The sequence below is a fragment of the Chrysemys picta genome, chromosome 2, assembly GCF_011386835.1.
Source record: "Chrysemys picta bellii isolate R12L10 chromosome 2, ASM1138683v2, whole genome shotgun sequence".
NCBI lineage: Eukaryota > Metazoa > Chordata > Testudines > Emydidae > Chrysemys > Chrysemys picta.
In genome coordinates this window covers 269,712,012-269,730,921 of record NC_088792.1, presented here as the reverse complement: position 1 = coordinate 269,730,921, position 18,910 = coordinate 269,712,012, and the positions used below count along the sequence as shown (strand labels likewise).

Genomic DNA, 18,910 nt, shown 5'->3' with positions numbered 1-18,910 from the left:
TGAATTAGGTGCCTACACTCCCTATATGCTGAATGGGGAGAGAGCGGTGCCTAGGATTAGGATACACAAAAGCCAACATGCTAGGCAGGGAAACGCCTAAGCAGCCAATGGGAGATGCTGAGAAGAGGGATATGTCCTAAGTCCTGCCCATCTCTTGGAGTTCAGTAACTCAGCTTGGGTTGGGGGGAAGCCTCTACATAGCAGCTACGTAACCAACCGTTATCTTGTCTGGAAATGGTCTTCCCCATTTCAGTGGGATGCAAAAATTAGTATCACTGCAATGAATCTGGGAGGGGGAGCTTCACTACTATGAACAAACATAAATATAATATAAAAGCAGTCATTGGTATTCCACACTGATGGAAATATACAAAGTACATAAAGTTTTCAGAAAAGACATCACATTATTTAATGCTTAGGGTAAATGTATGTGTCTGAGTCTAAAATATTACAGAACCTAATAAGTTGTACTAAAAAGTCTTGTAGCTATAACAGTGTATCAGTAATGCTATAGCTAAGGCTGCTTTTTATTACAAACCCATATTTTTGGAGTGGTGGACAGTACGCAAGGGTGTAACTCGTTGTAGGATGAGACTCGATGTGTACTTACTGTGGCAGCAAGCTTCAGCATAATGAGTTTGTTGTAACTATCTAGATAGATCTCTGACAAAAGTCTGTTCCTTTTACTTTTAGTAGATTGGTTTTAGGTTAAAAAAAAAAAATGTAAAAGCTACTGGACTTATGCATAACTTATAAAAGGGTTTTGACCTTAGTAGAATGATGAGTACTGTGCTTTGCATATTACCAGTTACTTCTAGAAATACAAGAGAACTCAGTGTTCTAATCATTAGTAATTAGCACCTATTTTCATTTGATCCTAAGGAACATCACTAGTGCATGAATCTTTTGTGGTCCTACCAAAACCAAAAGTAACTAGGAACTAGACTCAAAGAGGGGGGAGGGAGAGAGATGTCAGTGGTTGGCACCTTCACAACTCCTGCAGGCAACAGTCGTTAAAAAGAATGTCTGAGGGTTTTTTAATAAGATTTGCTTTATACAGCCATCTTACACTTTCCATGTGAAATACAAACCAGAATCTGCTCTTTCTAACTTGAAGGAACTTCCTTTGAATTGAGAGGGTTGTATTTCTGCTTCCAGGTGAAAAAGAAATTATGGTAAATACTTGATTAAGAAAATATATTTTAATTCTAGAAAATGCTGATTAGCCTCACATTATGAATAGCCTCATCAGGCAATGAGGCAGTGATATTGACTGAAAATAGGGAGTTCCGTCTATGTAAGCCCGTAGTTCAGACAAAACCTACTTATGATTCTTTCCCACGTACAGGGAGAGGAGACATCCAGCCCCAGTTGGACAGTGCATTACAAGATGTCAATGATAAGTACCTGCTGCTTGAAGAAACTGAGAAGCAGGCTGTTAGAAAGGCCCTCATTGAAGAACGCAGTCGCTTCTGTACTTTTATCTCGATGCTACGGCCTGTGATAGTAAGTCTTTTGTTTCACGTTCTTAAAATTCACAACCCTGACAGGTGAATGTAACTTTAAGGTAGAGTAATTAGTAATAAAAGTTTTGAATGAACTCGTAGATGTTAATAATTCATATTCTGCCTCCCTCTCTTTAAAATGGGATATTAAAAAGTATCCTTCCTCCCTCACTCCTCATGGAATGCTAGGACTCGTGTACGTTCCATGACCTCCCATGTACAGAAATGATTATCTGACAGATTTGTTTGCTCCGACACAGTTTTCTGATAGCATCGACCACCTACGCAAGGCCCTTTTCAGTCCATTTGAGAGGTTTAAGTATATTTTCTTAAGCACAGTTTGCCTGAAGCCCAGGGATGGAATTTTGTGTCATTGTATACAGGGCCGGCTCCAGGCACCAGCTTGCCAAGCAGGTGCTTGGGGCGGCCGCTCCGGAGAGGGGCGGCAGGTCCAGCTGTTCGGCGGCAATTCGGCGGATGGTCCCTCACTCCCGCTCGGAGCGAAGGACCTCCCGCTGAATTGCCGCCGCAGATCGCAATCGCGGCGCTTTTTTTTTTTTTTCTTCTTTTTTTTTTTTTTGCCGCTTGGGGCGGCAAAAATCCTGGAGCTGGCCCTGATTGTATAAGACTTGTGTATTTGTGGATAGTTGCATATGCAATATGTTCTTGATGCTTTCTTATGAAAGGCATCAGTTCCTAAGTAGAATCCCCGTTAAAAGTTAGATAGGAGGGTGCCTAAGCAATAAGTGAATAGCAGACACTGAAGTTCTGGATAAAATTGTCATGGTAGCTGAAACAATTGCTGTGGTAATTTGCCATGTTCCTGAAACTGTTGGGTCAAAAACAGCCCTGAGCATAATTATGTGCCAGTCTGAATCTCAGATTTATGTAATGACTTTATCTAAATGAAGTGCACACAAAACCAGCAAAAACTATAAGTTCACCCACTGTGTCTTAGTTTCAAAGATAAGATCCCTAAGGGCAAACATTGAGTGCACTTAGGAGTTTTGATTCCCATTCCAAATGCAGAGAGGGACTGAACTTCTGTTTGCACAGGTCTTTCTAAAAGTTTGCTTAGATTTCTGCATCTCCTGGGTGAGACAGATGGCTTACTGAGCATGAGTTTTGAGACACAGATTTGCTGCAGTGTGGTTCTAGTTCTTAAGCATTAGAGATTGAACTTTCCAGCCCTTTTCCGTGGGAAATAATAATCTCATGGACAAAGACATGAGCATGTAACTGATTGTTTGACATAGTTGTATCCAGGAGGAAGAGTGATAAAGGTTACACATCATGGTCTATATATGGCAATTTTTAAAATCCAAGAGGATGGTGAGCCTTACTGTTATGTTTTTAATCTCTTCAGGAAGAAGAAATATCAATGCTAGGAGAAATAACGCATCTACAAACCATATCAGATGACCTGAAAAACCTCACTATGGATCCTCACAAATTGCCATCATCAAGTGAACAGGTTGGTTCTTATTCCTAGAAAAGGCAGTGTTACAGGGACAGAGGTGGGGTGGCTGCTTTTTAGAAATTTTTACTAACTCCCAAGTGGTAAAAAATACTTGAGTATATTTTTGTAGGTGCCTAAAGTGCAGCAAGATAACTTTTTCACTATTAATATATACAGCGTTTCCAACTTGATAAATCAAGTAAATCGACTGTCTCCTGAAATCTTGGGCAGACCAACACAAAATGTCACTTTGAATGTAGCTAAGAAACAACCAACTGTGCTCCGAAAAGGACTGAGTGGAAAGTGCTGTTTATAGATCAGTTTTACCATTTGGTGCTGGAAAATAACATAGTGCAGCTGCAGAGTTGGGGGACTCTTTCAAAGGGAAATGGCTTTTTTTCTGTCATGGGGCCCACTGTAAGTTTGCTGCTGGCTACAGTTAGAATTAAGCTGCTCAGGGAGAATTTTCCACCCTCTACCACCTTTGTTTGGCAATTACAAACTAAAAACTGGTATAAATCTTCTTTTGAACCTTTAAAAGTATCTATTAAATGCATGTACAGACGCTCCCCGACTTACGCAAGCGTTCTGTTCCGGAACGCCTTGCATAACTCGAATATTGCGTAAGTCATAAACGTATACCTGACCATTACGCCAAAAAAACAAAAACAAAAAAACCCTCTCCTATTTCTAGCTTACAGAACTTTTTCCATAAATGCAGATATCTGTAAGTCAGGTTTGCGTAACCTGGGGGGCGTCTGTATAGAACTGTAAAAACAAATGCAGGGACAAATCTTAAGGTAGTTATGGTAACTTTTTTAGGCTGGACATTTCAAAAGAGGCTAAGGGAGTTAGGTGCCCAGCTCCCATGGAAACTCAGTGGATTTGGGTGCTTGACCTCCCATAAGGCACCTTTGAACATCTTAGACAACAGCAGCAGTCCTCTGGATAGATAATTCCTGGCATTCTGTTATTTGAGTTCTACACCCAACCTCCCCCCTCCCCCCCCATGACTTTCCTTAAAGGTATACTATCAACTAACCTAGTTTTAGAATTTAGGCCCTTGTCCCACAAACACTGGAGTAATCTTATTGAGTCCAGTACTTATTCACTCTGACTCCTTCACACTGATCCAGCAATGTAAATGAGAATTAGATCCATTTAATTTAATGAGTCTGCTCTCCTATATCCTGTTTTGCAGGATCATGGCCCTAGGGTTGATTTTTTTTTTTAATTACTACATGTAAATAAGTGAAATCTTTTTTTTTAAATTATTTTTGTATAAATCTGAACTTTCCCTTTCATGTTAGTAACCCAAATACTGGGACATTGCTTTAGTGTGCCAGAACCCAAAAATAAAGCTGACTAGTCTGTGCTGTTCATCCATCCAAAGCTAAATACGAAAAAAAAGCATGAATTTGGTGATCACGAAGTATAAATCAATAGAAGAATATCGCTAGATTTGTAATGAAAATTCCTCTAACAATGAACAACTTTTTGCAAGTTTGGGGTGTTTTCTTGAGAGGGAAAATGGCTTTTTAAACATCATTTTATATGATTAATTCTGTTTCACCAGGTGATTCTAGATTTGAAAGGTTCTGATTACAGCTGGTCATATCAAACTCCTCCATCCTCTCCCAGTACCACCATGTCCAGAAAATCCAGCGTTTGCAGGTAAGCAGATTGGTGAAATGTCATTTTAATCTATTTTTGGGAAAATACAGCCCAGGCTCCGTTGCAAATGTGTGCCTGTATTTTGTTTTAATAATGAGATATCAATCACTACTAGTCATTATCCACTTAAGTATGTGACAGAACATGAACAATGAGGGGCACTATTAAATAACAGAATGCAAGGAGACTGACCGCTGAAGATACGCTTAGTGCATTGCAGATGAAAGAGCAAACCGTACTAACCAATCTAAGCTCTGAGTTATTCACTCATAGTTGCCCTCTTTGATCATGCTTACTTCATATTATGATGATTTAGATAAAGAAATGATCATGTGGTAGCTGTAATTCAATACTAGGTTAAATGGTATGAAAGGGAAGAATGTACTAGCCAATTACTTCTTCAGTCTGTTACTGTGAAATACAAAACTGTTTAATGCTGTCTAATTCTGTCCTAAAGTGTATTTTGGAATAGTTGGATCCTGTCTTTCCTTTCTCTGTAAAACTGTTTTCTTTCAGTAAAACAGTTTATCAGCATGTTGCCCCTGTGCCTTGGTGTCTAAATAATTAACTATCTCCCCCCCCCACCTCACCCCCTTTTTTTTTAAAAAAAGGATGAATACCTATTGTGTATCCTGCTCTAATACCTTTGTAGTCTTTAATACTCTTACCTTTTTGGTTATCTTACGAATCAAATGGATCGTAAGCTCCTTTGTGTGAGCTGAATTTAGCCTATAGCATGGCAGACTTAGCAAAACTGCACTTCTTCATGTATGTATCTAGCTGTCTCTGCATGCATATATATATATATATGTATATGTGTGTATGTATATATGTGCACATATATATATATATTTATAGCAGTGAGCACAGGCTTAAAGATGCAATATCCTGAAACTGTAAAAGAAAATGGCTGAAAATACATTGTATATTCCTAGCCAGCTTTTTATTTTCTCAAGCTTTTGTGAGTCTGGTTCAAGCAACACAGCCCTCCCCACCTTTGTCCCAAGCACACACTTTAACATGCAATTTTTAAATAGAAAAATTATGTTATACACGTCGAATCAGCATACAGCTGAGTAGGTACCTTTTCTGTTTCCTTTATACCGTTAGGGGAGAGCTTACCAGTCTGAGCAGTTATTCCCTATACTTACAATGGGGAGTGCTACTAGTACGTTATCTTTAGAGACAAAAGGAAACTCTTGAAAAACACCCCTGTGTGGCTGGTAAACAATCGATGCAACAGATTTATTGGAACTTTGAAAACAGTCTCTTTTGGGTTATTCAGAAGTCAGTAATATTTATGCCTTTTTCACAATTATTAGCTGGGATCTTTAATTCTCTTCCCTCTTTGTGCAGTCAGATGCAGGCTATTGGATGTGCCTTTAAACTTTGCAGAAGTGTTACTCGACACTACCTTAACAATGTGGCCCATTACATTGAATTTAACATATCTGAGCCGGTAATATTAAACTAGACTCCCTCTGCTGACCATCAGAGAGTGACAGTAATGGACTGTTCATGCTTAGTGACTATGGTGACTGGTGCTCTGTAAAAGCCCAGAGAGAGAAAGTGAGCGAGAGAGAGTGTTCTACTGTCTCCCCAAGCTGGGGAAATAAATTCCTTAGGGCTAGATTGTGCTACCCTTACTACTCAGTGTGAGTAAGTCTGTCAGACTCCGGCCCCTAATGAGCGCAGAACACACAGTAATGCAGAATGCCATTTTCCTTCTCTGATCACTAAGGATATTTGCAGCTCCTTATGATTTTTACCAATTATTTATCAACATTTCTTTTCTGGTTTATGCTGCCTGTTGCTAGACTTGTAGAGTGTTAATTGTACTGTATTGGTCTCTTCCCATTCCTCCCTCTTGTCTTTCCCTCTCCCCTTTCCTTTTGTCTCTCACAGCAGTCTGAACAGCGTTAACAGTAGTGATTCCCGGTCGAGTGGCTCACACTCTCACTCACCTAGCTCACACTATCGCTATCGCAGCTCCAATCTGCCTCAGCAGGCGCCCATGAGACTGTCCAGTGTGTCATCCCATGATTCTGGATTCATGTCCCAGGATGCCTTCCAGTCCAAATCGCCATCCCCTATGCCACCCGAAGCACCTAACCAGGTATGTGCAAGTGAAAAAACACAAATCTGAGTGAGTAGTGTACGGTAATGCACACACAATTCATGGAGTCAAGAGGAAGGAGCACATGGTTATTGGGTATCATGGAATCAAGTTGAACACTTTTAAATAAGGAAATTAATTTCCACTTGAACTTCACTCACCCAGCTCACTAATTCATATCCTCTCTAGGTCAGCAGTTGACTGCAAGTTGTTAACATCTAATGGCTGTTGCGTTAAGTCATCTCAGTTCAGTTTCCCAGTGATCAGACATCCATGCCACAGTAGCCTCATAATTAGTATTAACCCTGGTGCCCTTGCTGGTAGTGTTGGCAAAGAGGCCAAGAACTAAATATACCTAAGACTACATTCCCCTTTGACCTCTGAGAAATGGCCCACTTCCAGGGCAGTGCTAAGTAGCATTGGCAGGCAGCATGGGAAACTTAGGCTTGGTCTACACTACCCCCCCTAATTCGAACTAAGGTACGCAACTTCAGCTACGTGAATAACGTAGCTGAAGTTCGAAGTACCTTATTTCGAATTAGTTCAAACTTACCTTGGTCCACACTCGGCAGGCAGGCTCCCCCGTCGACTCCGCGGTACTCCTCTCGGCGAGCTGGAGTACCGCAGTCGACGGCGAGCACTTCCGGGTTCGACTTATCGCGTCCAGACTAGACGCGATAAGTCGAACCCAGAAGTTCGATTTCCAGCCGTCGAACTTGCCGGTAAGTGTAGCCAAGGCCTTAGTTGCTCTGCCACTTGTGGTAGTAACCTTCTCCATGGATAACCTCATTCTCTAGGGCTGCCAATCCAGCACCCTGCAGAAGTACTAAAATAATGTAAACTTTAAAAAAAATACTACTTATAAGACATGCATATTAACCTAAAGATGTTGGGTGAAATCCCGGTCCACTTAAGCCAATGGGAGTTTTGCTGTTGACATCAGTGGGGTCAGAAGTTCACCTCTTGCTTTTTTCCTGGACTTTTTAAATCAGACAGTACATTCTATACATGTCTGTGTCAAACTGAGTTGCTGTTTTGTTTATGGTCAAATCAAGTATCCTAGAAAACCTTGGTGAAATATTCAAATGAGGTTTCTGTGGCTGACTGGCATCTTGTTTTCAGCAGCTGAATTTTGCATAGTTTCTACAAATCACCCTTTAAGTACAGTTTTTTTCCTGTGCTCTAATTAAGGCTTTTTGCCATTTTACATACTCAATCCCACCCCAGAGCTCAACATCACGACACTGGGGATATGTCTGTACTTCAAGCTGGGGGTGTAGCTCTGGAGTGAATTATATCCCCAACTCAAGTGTAAACATACCCATTGAGTAGGTCTTTGTCATCTTTTGTTAAGATTTGTGTTTGTTGCTTAGTAGCCCACAGGTCACTGGAAGAAGAGATGCCCTTTGTGCCTCTTTAATGAAGGTTTTTAGTTTAATAAATACAAACCTACCATATATACTCGTTCATAAGCCGAATATTTTTGGTAAAAAAGTGATGTATCAAAGAGCGGGGGTCGGCTTATAAACGGGTCTACACCAAGCTTTGATGATTTTAAACTCTATGGAATCATTGACTTGAATATCTAATACATTGTCGTTTTGTTTACCTGGAGCGTCTGAAGACATGGAGCCCCCTCAGTCCCCTGTGGCTACGGTTCGCGGCTTCCCGCAGCTCCCATTGGCTGGGAACAGCGAACCGCAGCCACAGGAAACTGGGGGGCTCCATGCCTTCAGACGCTCCAGGTAAACAAAATATCCCGACCCACCAGTGGCTTACCCTGATGGCCAGGAGCCAAAGTTTGCCAACCCCTGAAATATAGAGTCGGCTTATAAAAGGGTCATACAGTTTTTGCTATTTTTACCTAACCATCTTGGGGGGTCGGCTTATAAACGAACGGGCTAATGAACGAGTATATACGGTAATCTTTTTCGTCTGGTAAAAGCTAAGTGAGTTTGTATGCACTAAAACTATGACTTCCAGCTAAAGCAGAAAATGGAGAGTTTGAATCCAATCAGTGGAGACACATCTGTCATCAATACATCTGGTGCATTAGGTCCCTTGTTTCTTGCTGAGTATTTGATAAGTAGCACTAGAAATAAAACTGTAGGATATGTAGTAGAACACTCTCAGGTTAATTTAGGTCCAGAATATAGTCTCATAAATGGAACATCAACACAAATATTTCCATTTTTTTATTTTAATGAAAACATTTTGTTTTCAAATAAGTATATCCGCTGCAGTGTTGAAGCTCAGACATTGCAGCATTTTTCATATGGATGAGATCCTGAAAGTGAAATTGATTAGGAATTGCATATAGACAAGTTAATTGACTGCTCTATTTTGATGATCTAAGGCTAAGCCAAGTGAAATGCAAAAAGTAAATGCAACATGAATGATCAAAAATGAAAATTGGATTAGTAAAAAGGTAAGAAAGTTAACTTTAAAATATATGGATTTAACCTGTTAGTATCCCCTTACCTTTCCATAACATCCAGCACATTTGGGTAAAAGTGTGGTGAGTTGCAGTATGGTACTGGCGAGTATTTTCGCAGGCAAAGTTTTTTTCTGTTAAGGCCATTTGAGTATGGGAAGCATCAGCACCATCTCATACAAATTCTCTTTGCATCTTCTTAAATAAGGGGACAGATCCTCGCTGTGTAAGTCGATGTAGCTTCATTGAAGCCAATGGAGCTATGCTGAGTTAAACCAGTTGAGGATCTGGCCCAAGTATTATTTTAGTTCATTTCTGAAGCTACATATGAAATCACAAAGCAACCCCCATACCACTGTAGCTCCTGAATAGCGGTAGTAAATTAGTAACTGGGAATTCAGCTATTTTACATTGACTTGACAACTGTAGTATCTTGGTACGATGCATAGGTATGTACTCAACATTTCCCAAGTTCTGTCTACCTTTACCTTGAGGGAAAGGTAACAGATCATTGCCTGGCAGCTTCATTTTTTGCTTAAGTGGCTTGCTTTGTATGTGCAGCACTAATTAAAATGCGCATGTTGTGCTGACAAATTTGTAACATAAATTTATGAAAAGGCTGTTTAACATACAGGATATTTCATGTTGTGTGTCTCCAACTAACGGCCAGACTTTCATTCTTGTATTGTGCTTCCATGTTCATATGAGAAGAAAGTACTGTTTGCTAAATGTTGCTTTTGAAACCCAGATGTCATTTCCAACAGTAACATTTTGGGAAGCAGAAAAGGGAGTTTTAGAATGACAAAATCTGTACATGCAGCATTGATTGACCACCTGCTCTGGTGGTTTGTTAGCTCTATGTATTAACACAATGTTGTTTAAGGCAGCAAAACATATTTTTTTGTTTTGGTGATGAGTAAAAAGAGTATAAAAAGGGACCATGCATAAATTCCATGGTCATGTATCTTCCACGAGGGCTGTAGGAGACAGGTAGAAGTGTAAAGCAAAGTTTTAGAAAAGTATATAACTAGTGGTTTAACAATAAATCAGGTGGTGGTTTTTTTACTAAGTTAGCTGAAAATGAGGGATACCTAGGGTTTTAAACAAGAAGGATACAGACTTTACCAAACAGATTAGGTAGCTCTGTCTATCAGTGAACATCTAGCAAAGTGAAGACTGCTTTTCAGTATACTGAAGTGATAGCTGGATATTACTGAGCAATTGAACATGGATCAGATCTGTCTTTTGCAGTTGATAGTTATTTAAAAGGCCAGACTTAGATCAAGTGGGGTTGGAATTGCCTAAGTCTTGTTTTGAGGGACTCCATAAAACTAAGGAGGGGAATATGCTGGTAGAGACAGCACATACCATCTCTTTGGTGCACACTTTACATGACAGAGGTCCTGTTGAAGCTAACCATAGCCTAGTATAATAGAGGGGCCCAGGTTTGGGAGTATCTAGGATCAACTGATGTGGTAATTATTAGGGCTGTCGATCACAGCTAACTCAAAAAAATTAATCGTGATTAATCACACTTATAACAATAGAATACCAATTGAAATTTATTAAATATTTTTGGATGTTTTTCTACATTTTCAATATTGATTTCAATTACAACACAGAATAAAAAGTGCACAGTGCTCACTTTATAGTATTATTTTTGATTACAAATACATGCACTGTAAAAATGATAAACAAAAGAAATAGTATTTTTCTTTTCACCTCATACAAATATGGAAGTGCAATCTCTTTATCATGGAAGTGTAACTTTCAAATGCAGATCTTTTTGCTTACATAACTGCACTCAAAAACAAAACAGTGTAAAACTTTAGCGCCTACAAGTCCACTCAGTCCTACTTCTCGTTCAGCCAATCACTAAGACAACCAAGTTTGTTTACATTGACAGGTGATACTGCTGCCTGTTTCTAATTTACAATGTCACCTGAAAGTGAGAACAGACATTTGCATGGCACTTTGTAGCCAGCGTTGCAAGGTATTTACATGCCAGATATGCTAAACATTCATATGCCCCTTCATGCTTCGGCCACCTGTCCAGAGGACATGCTTCTATGCTGATGATGCTCATTAAAAAAATAATGCATCGATTAAATTTGTGACTGTACTCCTTGGGGGGAGAATTGTATGTCTCCTGCTTTGTTTTACCTGCATTCTGCATATATTTCATGGTATAGCAGTCTCGGATGATGACCCAGCACATGTTCGTTTTAAGAACACTTTTACGGCAGATTTGACAAAACGCAAAGAAGGTACCGATGTGAGATTTTTAAAAATAGCTACAGCACTGGAGGTTTAAGAATCTGAAGTGCCTTCCAAAATCTCAGAGGGACGAGGTGTGGAGCATGCTTTTAGAAGTCTTAAAAGAGCAACACTCTGATTCGGAAACTACAGAACCCAAACCACCAAAAAAGGGTTGCTGCTGGGGTTATCTGACTCAAATGATGAAAATGAAAATGCATCAGTCTGCACTGCTTTGGATCATTATCAAGCAGAACCCATCATCAGCCTGGACACTTGACCTCTGGAATGGTGATTGCAACATGAAGGGACATATGGCAAGTAAATCTCTTTTAACGCCAACTACAACAGTGCCATGCAAATCCCTGTTCTCACTCTCAGGTGACATTGCAAACAAGATGCAGGCAGCATTATCTCCTGTAAATGTAAACAAACTTGTTTGTCTGAGTGATTGGCTGACCAAGAAGTAGGACTGTGTGGACTTGTAGGCGCTAAAGTTTTACATTGGTTTATTTTTGAATGCAGGTTTTTTTGTACATAATTTTACATTTGTAAGTTCAACTTTCATGGTAAAGAGATTGCACTACAGTACTTGTATGAGGTGAATTGAAAATTCAATTTTTTTGTTTTTTATGGTGCAAATAATTGTAATAAAAAAATAAATATAAAGTGAACACTGTACACTTTGTATTCTGTGTTGTAATTGAAATTAATATATTTGAAAATGTAGAAAACATCCAAAAATATTTAAAATAAATGGTATTCTGTTGTTGTTTAACAGCGCGATTAATCGTGATTAATTTAATTGCTTGATGGCTCTAGTAATTACATTTGACTTATCAGGGTAATAATAAAATGATGCCTTTGATTTTGAGTGAACATGTAAATACCTTGTTTATAATAATGTAAGAAATGTACTGCAGGAAAGTGGACAGTAATTACACAGTTGGAGTGACTGCACATGGAATTAATTCTGTTTTAAATCTAATCATGACGAAAGGACAGCAAAAGTCATTGTAAAAGCACAAGACACAATCGAAAAGGCTTTTAAAACAACCTGATGAGGATGAAAACTAGGTAATAGTATTAGAAAAGTAAATAAGTAGACAAAGAAAGTTGAAAGGACAATTAAAGCAAAATAAATTCTGATCTCAAATTGCAGAAGACAGTTTGACTAACAATAAAGGATTCTTAAAGTATCTTTCCAGAGATAATAAAGAAAAATGGGTAATCTCTAAAAAGGGAAACTAGGTCAGAAATATGTGGCAGATTTGTTTTAACTCGCTTCTGCATGTACAAATCAGGAAGCTGATGGGAGTCCGCTGATGAGGAGATCCTGTTGCATCAGATAGTAGGGAAGAAGTTAGTACAGTTCACAGTGGAAATATTTTTGAAAAAAATCCTTTTTTTCTACGTAAATTATGAAGTACAGGTAAGTTCTACAAATCTTAAAAAAAAACAAAAAAAAACCCATAACACTCTGACTGAAATTAGTAACAGTTTCACTAGCTGACAGTGTGTGTTTGTTTTTAATACCAAGTTAAAATATATGGATTAGGAAACTTTACCTCATCTGTTAGAGAAACTAGTAGGAACACCTGGTATAAGGGCCTGGAGGTCTGTTATGCTTAATTAATTGTTGGAGTTCATCAGTTGTTTATATGGCAGACTGCAGAAATTATTATGACTAGTAGCAGCCCAAGTGTGTTAAGTGCTTTCCAAATACAGAGGAAGATGCAGCCTCTGACACAAAGATCATACAGGCTAAAATGCAGGATAGGATATACTTTGATATCTAGATATTCAAAAAGCATTCAATAAAGTACTACATTAATTGGCTAGCAGAAAGTTCTGGTATGTGGATAAACTAACTTTCCTTGGATAAGAAACTGGCTTCGAAGACATTAACTGACTGGACCACACATCATTTTGGTCATGCCAGGAGCTCTTCCTTTGTTAATGGTTCATAAAATATCAGTTTGTCACTTCAGAATTGACACAATCACCCAACGGACCAAGTGTAAGATTTAGTAGGGGTCCCACAGGAATTATAAATCTCTGTGAACCACCATCAAGTATTAGCTTCTCCTGAGATTCTTCAGCTTTAAAAAATCCAGTTGGGTTGTGTTATTGACAACAGACCATCAGAAGTCACTGCATAGACTTTCTGCTACCAGTGGAAAAATCCAAGGCAGTGATTTCAAGTCACTGTGACCGTGACCCAATTGAGATATTGAAGTCAGTGTAAAGACTCTCATTGGTTTCAGTAGGTTCTGGATCAGGCCCATCAGTAGGATTTTGTCTTCCTTGGTACGGTGTCCTAGGGAAAGTTTTTTGTTTGTTTTTAAGCAGCAACACAGTACAGGAATTGAAAATATAGCAAAATAAGGATGCAGGCAGATTGAAATGGATATGGATCTTGTATAGGTCAAAAGGTGGAAAGTTCCATCTAATCTAAAAACATGGTACAATGGCTCAAAATACAAAATATTGTATATTTTCGATGGAATGCCCATAAGCCATACTAACCAAGAAAGGTTATTGAAGAACAATCCCTGACACCAAGAGTCAACATCTAACAGACAAAGTAGCAGGGTACATAGAATACAATATAACCCTGAGAAATGGCATTTGTTGCTGTGCAAAGCACTGTTTAGATTGCCTTGTTAGTGTTGTGTTAGCTTTAATCTCTGTCATAGAAGAGGTGATTTTTAGATCTGTAGTGAGTGCACTCTCTGAAGGGTAACCACAGTCATTCCAGGCTTTAAAAAAAATACTTACTGTGATGAAATAGTTAAAGGGGTGAATTGAACTTTAAGGTCACCCAATTAGGTATGTTCATAATTGTGAAGGGATTTGATAATCAAACTGGTCTCACAGGGAAGGGTTCCAAAGAGGGAAAGTCGGACTGTACGCTGTTCCCTAATGTCCAAACTCGATCAAGCTTTGCACACGCACATTTGCATCTGCAAAAAACAGAATTTGTGTGCACAAGGGGTGTTTGCTGTTTTGCAGGCACATGTTGAGTCTAGACAGCTTCCACTAGGAAACTGAGCTCATGATATAATCTGCCTTTGATATTAAATAGTTAAATGCATATAGGACCCAGACATTTGATGAGCTGAGCTCCCTCAACTTCCATATATAGGAGGGCCCTCAGCACCTGAGGGCATCTGGCCCTGGAGGTGCAGTGGCACAGAAAGCAGTGGGGGTGAGAGAACCAAGAGGTCCGTCAGTCTGTGAAGCTAGTCCTTTAAGGAATTAGTTTCTTTTGTTTCTTCTGTACCATTACTGATCACTAGTGGTGGATTTGAGCAGTATTTAATGATTGATTTAACCCCTAACGCTCTGCTTTTCTCATCCTTCCCCTTCTCCTGTGTGTGTCCGTCTGTATGTGCGTGCTTTTTGTTTTCCTTTGTTGGTGGCTTGTTTTTTCCTGTCCTTACGTTGTGGTGCTGTTCACGCTGCAGAATTCGTCCAGCTCTGCCTCTTCAGAAGCTTCTGAAACCTGCCAGTCAGTGAGCGAGTGCAGTTCCCCCACCTCAGTCAGCTCAGGCTCCACCATGGGGGCTTGGGCCTCCACAGATAAGGTGAAAAATTTCATCTCAGACATACGAATCTTCTGGCTCATTTAGCCAAGCCCAGACATTGAATAACAGCATGCATGGGACACGGAGCTAAGACCCTTCCCTGTGAAGATGAGAAAAGGAACTGTTACACACTCCCTTAACAAATGAATACATGAATAAACTATAGTGAAACTTGTCTAACCTGCCAGTCGGGGGGCCTACAAATTGGTGGTTTAAGAGGTGGTTTTCTAACAAAGGTGCAGCCAAACTGTACACTCTGTGCTTGGGGGCACTGTGGGAAGTTGTCTACAGAGAGTAGTTGCCGAATATGAGTGGCCTCTCGTTCAGGTTTCACTGTCCATGTTTTTTCTCCAAATTATGTATTATGCATTAAGCTCTGAGAAACCCAGGTATGCAAAAAAACCACACCACAGTAGAATAAATTTTGGATAAACTCTAAATCTAGGGGAGCCAGTGATATCAGTATCCATTCTCATCCAGCCATTTTTTCTTCCTTCCCTGGTCATTATGCTGCCGGAACATGTCATTTTCGGAGGCTGTGCACTTTCCTCTCTCCATTTTATTGCATATGATAAAGCTGACATGAATGTTTTCAACTTCGGAAATGTTTAGTTTCCATGTTCCAGAGCTGCATCATCAATAAATTGTTGAGTCTCTTTTTTTTAAAAGACCATCTCCAGGGGAGACCAGGCAAAGCTGCTCAGCCCAAAGAAAATGATTTCTGGATTGTCCTCTGAAATTTGTTAAGTCAAATAACAATTTTCAAGCAGGCACACTTCAGGAGCAAATATTAGAGCCGTTTTTTAATTAGTTGTTAATTTGTAGCAGTTCTCAATTTTTTTGCTTTAAAATTAAGATACTTTCTACCCAGAGCACGTCAGTCACCGTATATTCCATACTCATCTTGTTTATATTAATTTATTTTTTGTTTGTTTTTGTTTTGTTCTGTTTCCAGTTGTCTAATGGGTTTTATCACTGTAGTTTATCAAGTGACCCATACCTAGCTTCAGTTGGTGCAGGTCCTTTCCCTCATTTCCCGCCTGTCTCCCGCACATGGACTCGGGCTTCCTCAACCCTCCTTCCAGACCGCGGTCATTATTACACCATTGGGCCAAGCATGTTATCATCATCTAAGATCCCTAGCTGGAAGGTTTGTGTTTCTTTTTTTGCAGCAATGCTCTCTCCATGCCTTTCGATACTCACTGCAGTCCTTGCCTTTCAAATCACGCTTAATTACCAGTTGATTTGCTCTGTTTAGTACCATTCTAAAGTGGACTTTATATGCCAAATATTTACCACAATCAGATTATAAATGTACAAAGAACTAAATCAGTATTTCCGCATGACCATGAACAGTCTAACGTTTGTAAAATACTTACCTTTAAAAATAGACAGGGTTGGTCTTAAAAAGAGAGGGGGTTGTTCCTATGCAGGCACTCTGGGTTCTGTTCAGCAGGTGGTAGGATTTCCACAAGTTGCTTAGCACCCCACTAAACTTCTGCCCGAAGAGGCAAATGTAGAGTGTTGGCATCTAGTTCACTTTGTTAATCAATTTAAAAAACATCCACTATGTGCATGTGTTGCTTTAGCTATTGTAATGAACTACTAGAGAATACCCCTGTCTTTTAGTGGATGGAATCAGAACTGTTCCATTGTGTCATAGGCCCAATACTGCCCAGAGCTTTCAGAGATTCTCATTTAGTTCAAATGGGAGGAGTAGGCCTGTGTTTTTGGACCAGGAGAATCTGAGTTCTGTCCTCTTGAAGCTCCAAGTAGCCATGGTGTGCATCATGCAGACAGCTGTGAAGTTCTTGGGTGGCTATGGATTTGTTACAAAGATTGCAGCTTTTTTAAATGGGACTTTTTATAAATTAAATCCAGACTTGGGATACTTATTGCAGCTGTAGAATGCTACATACAGGCTTCCCGTTCTACCCCACCTTCTGAAACTTGGAGTCTGGAGAGCTACCTCCCTCTGAAAGCCCTATATGGAGGATGGTAATGACCACCTCTGGGCTTGGGTATCTTCTATGAGTCCTCCGTTGACTTGAAGAGGGTAGAGAAGAGGCTGATTAGCAGCCAGGCTGCTACAAGAAATAGGCCATGTAGTCTTAAAGTTCTGGCAGTTCACTTATGACAAAGGATAGAGAAAGGACTTCATGTACAGATTAGAGAAGAACTCTTTACAATTAATTGAGTATTATCATTTGGTAAGTAGTACCTCTGGATCTGATCATCAGTGAATTTGTAGTCCCACCAAATTTCTCTGCTGAACACTTTTCCTAGTGCATGCTCTATAGTTTCTATGTATCTGCAGAATTTTCACTGCTTAATAGAGCCATAAGCGTATATATTCCCAATAGCTTGAAAAGTTGCCTCCTTAGTGGATTCAGCATCATCAGTATGCAAAGTAAAGTTAGCCCTCCTCGATATAGCTCTTAGCTGAAATCTAGGTTTTAGTTAATAAGTAGCTTTAAAAGAAAATACTCAGAATAAATGTATGCTTTTGATGGGGTATTTAGATCTGTTTAAGACCAAATTTTCGGAACACTGGAGCCATAATGTGATGTGTGCAGTTTCTGCTATTGCACATGCAGGTGAATTTTTAGATAGCTAACTGGCCATTTGCACATGCATTGCAATTGCTCATTTGTGGTAATGACATAAATTTTGCCTCTGTACTTTAATTTAGGCTTTAAATGCAACTGAGTTTTACCTGGAGAGAATTAAGGTATTTTAGGTACCTTGTTTAAAGGAAGATTAGAAGAGATGGGTTTATATCATGAACTTTTTTTATAAATATCATGAGAATTAAGTATTTTATTTTACTTTTTCCAATATTGCACCCACATTTGATACCTAATCTGCTGCTGTGTTGGTATTGTTCTATAATAGGAATTGTGGTGTTTCCACATAGACCATATGTTTACTAATGGAAACATTTCCTTAGGATTGGGCTAAACCAGGTCCGTATGATCAGCCTATGGTGAACACCTTGCAACGCCGCAAAGAGAAACGTGAACCAGACCCTAATGGAGGAGCCCCAAGTGGACCATCTGTGCCCACTGAGGAGGCCCAGAGACCTCGGAGTATGACTGTGTCAGCTACCACAAGGGTGATGCTCTAATTTTTACTAAGGAGCTCGGTGCAGAGGGGACGTATTTGTTAGCTCTTGCAAACATTTTAGTTCAAGTGCTTTCTGTGGGCACAACCCTTTTTATAAAGACAGAATGGTTAAGGCATGGGCATAATCTTTAGAATTCATAAATATGCATCAACGGAGGATACACTGTTCAGTATGTTGGCACTTGTGGAACTATGATGTAAGAAGAAACACCTATTTCTCTCTCTCTTTTTTTTTTTAAATGGTGACTATTTAGAAATAATCCTGTTGGGTTGTGGGTGACTCAGGTTGAGGTGGGAAAGGATACAACAGTGACAGGACCAAACTTGGTGCGGACTCGGAAGTATTGTCCCGACGGAATCAGACGTAAATCTAATGAGCTGCTTTCCTGTGTGTAACTAGCAGGGAGAGGAGATAGAAGCATGCGAGGAGCTAGCTCTCGCTCTGACAAGAGGTCTGCAGCTGGACACCCAGAGAAGCAGCAGAGATTCCTTGCAGTGCTCCAGTGGCTACAGCACTCAGACGACCACACCGTGCTGCTCGGAGGACACTATCCCGTCACAAGGTACACAGATCTAAGCTGCTGCACTTCTTGACCATTCCAAACGAAGGCCATCACAGCCCCTAACTTCTCACTGCTAATGGATTTGAAGTCAGGAAATGTTGCTCTCTTCTGGTTAGTGATGGGAGAAGAGTGAAGCTAACATTACCGTGCTGATGGCTTGTTCAGGCTTAAGTGTGAGCAGTATATT

The 18,910-nt window shown here is 39.8% G+C and overlaps 1 protein-coding gene across 17 annotated transcripts in view; it reads left to right on the top strand.

Moving 5' to 3' along the window:
* The window catches only part of MTSS1 (MTSS I-BAR domain containing 1), a 175,281-nt gene that overhangs the window by 151,991 nt on the left and 4,380 nt on the right, over nucleotides 1–18,910 (top strand). For 3 of the 17 annotated variants that reach the window (XM_005288793.5, XM_005288791.5, XM_065586112.1), the window contains 8 exons: nucleotides 1,349–1,506; nucleotides 2,872–2,979; nucleotides 4,541–4,638; nucleotides 6,544–6,754; nucleotides 14,915–15,034; nucleotides 15,990–16,184; nucleotides 17,985–18,149; nucleotides 18,561–18,723. In XM_005288793.5, the coding sequence (XP_005288850.2) occupies nucleotides 1,349–1,506; nucleotides 2,872–2,979; nucleotides 4,541–4,638; nucleotides 6,544–6,754; nucleotides 14,915–15,034; nucleotides 15,990–16,184; nucleotides 17,985–18,149; nucleotides 18,561–18,723 (1,218 nt within the window). The remainder of the gene's footprint in view (nucleotides 1–1,348; nucleotides 1,507–2,871; nucleotides 2,980–4,540; nucleotides 4,639–6,543; nucleotides 6,755–14,914; nucleotides 15,035–15,989; nucleotides 16,185–17,984; nucleotides 18,150–18,560; nucleotides 18,724–18,910) is intronic. The other 14 variants (XM_005288797.5, XM_005288796.5, XM_065586115.1 and 11 more) reach the window with 7 other exon arrangements.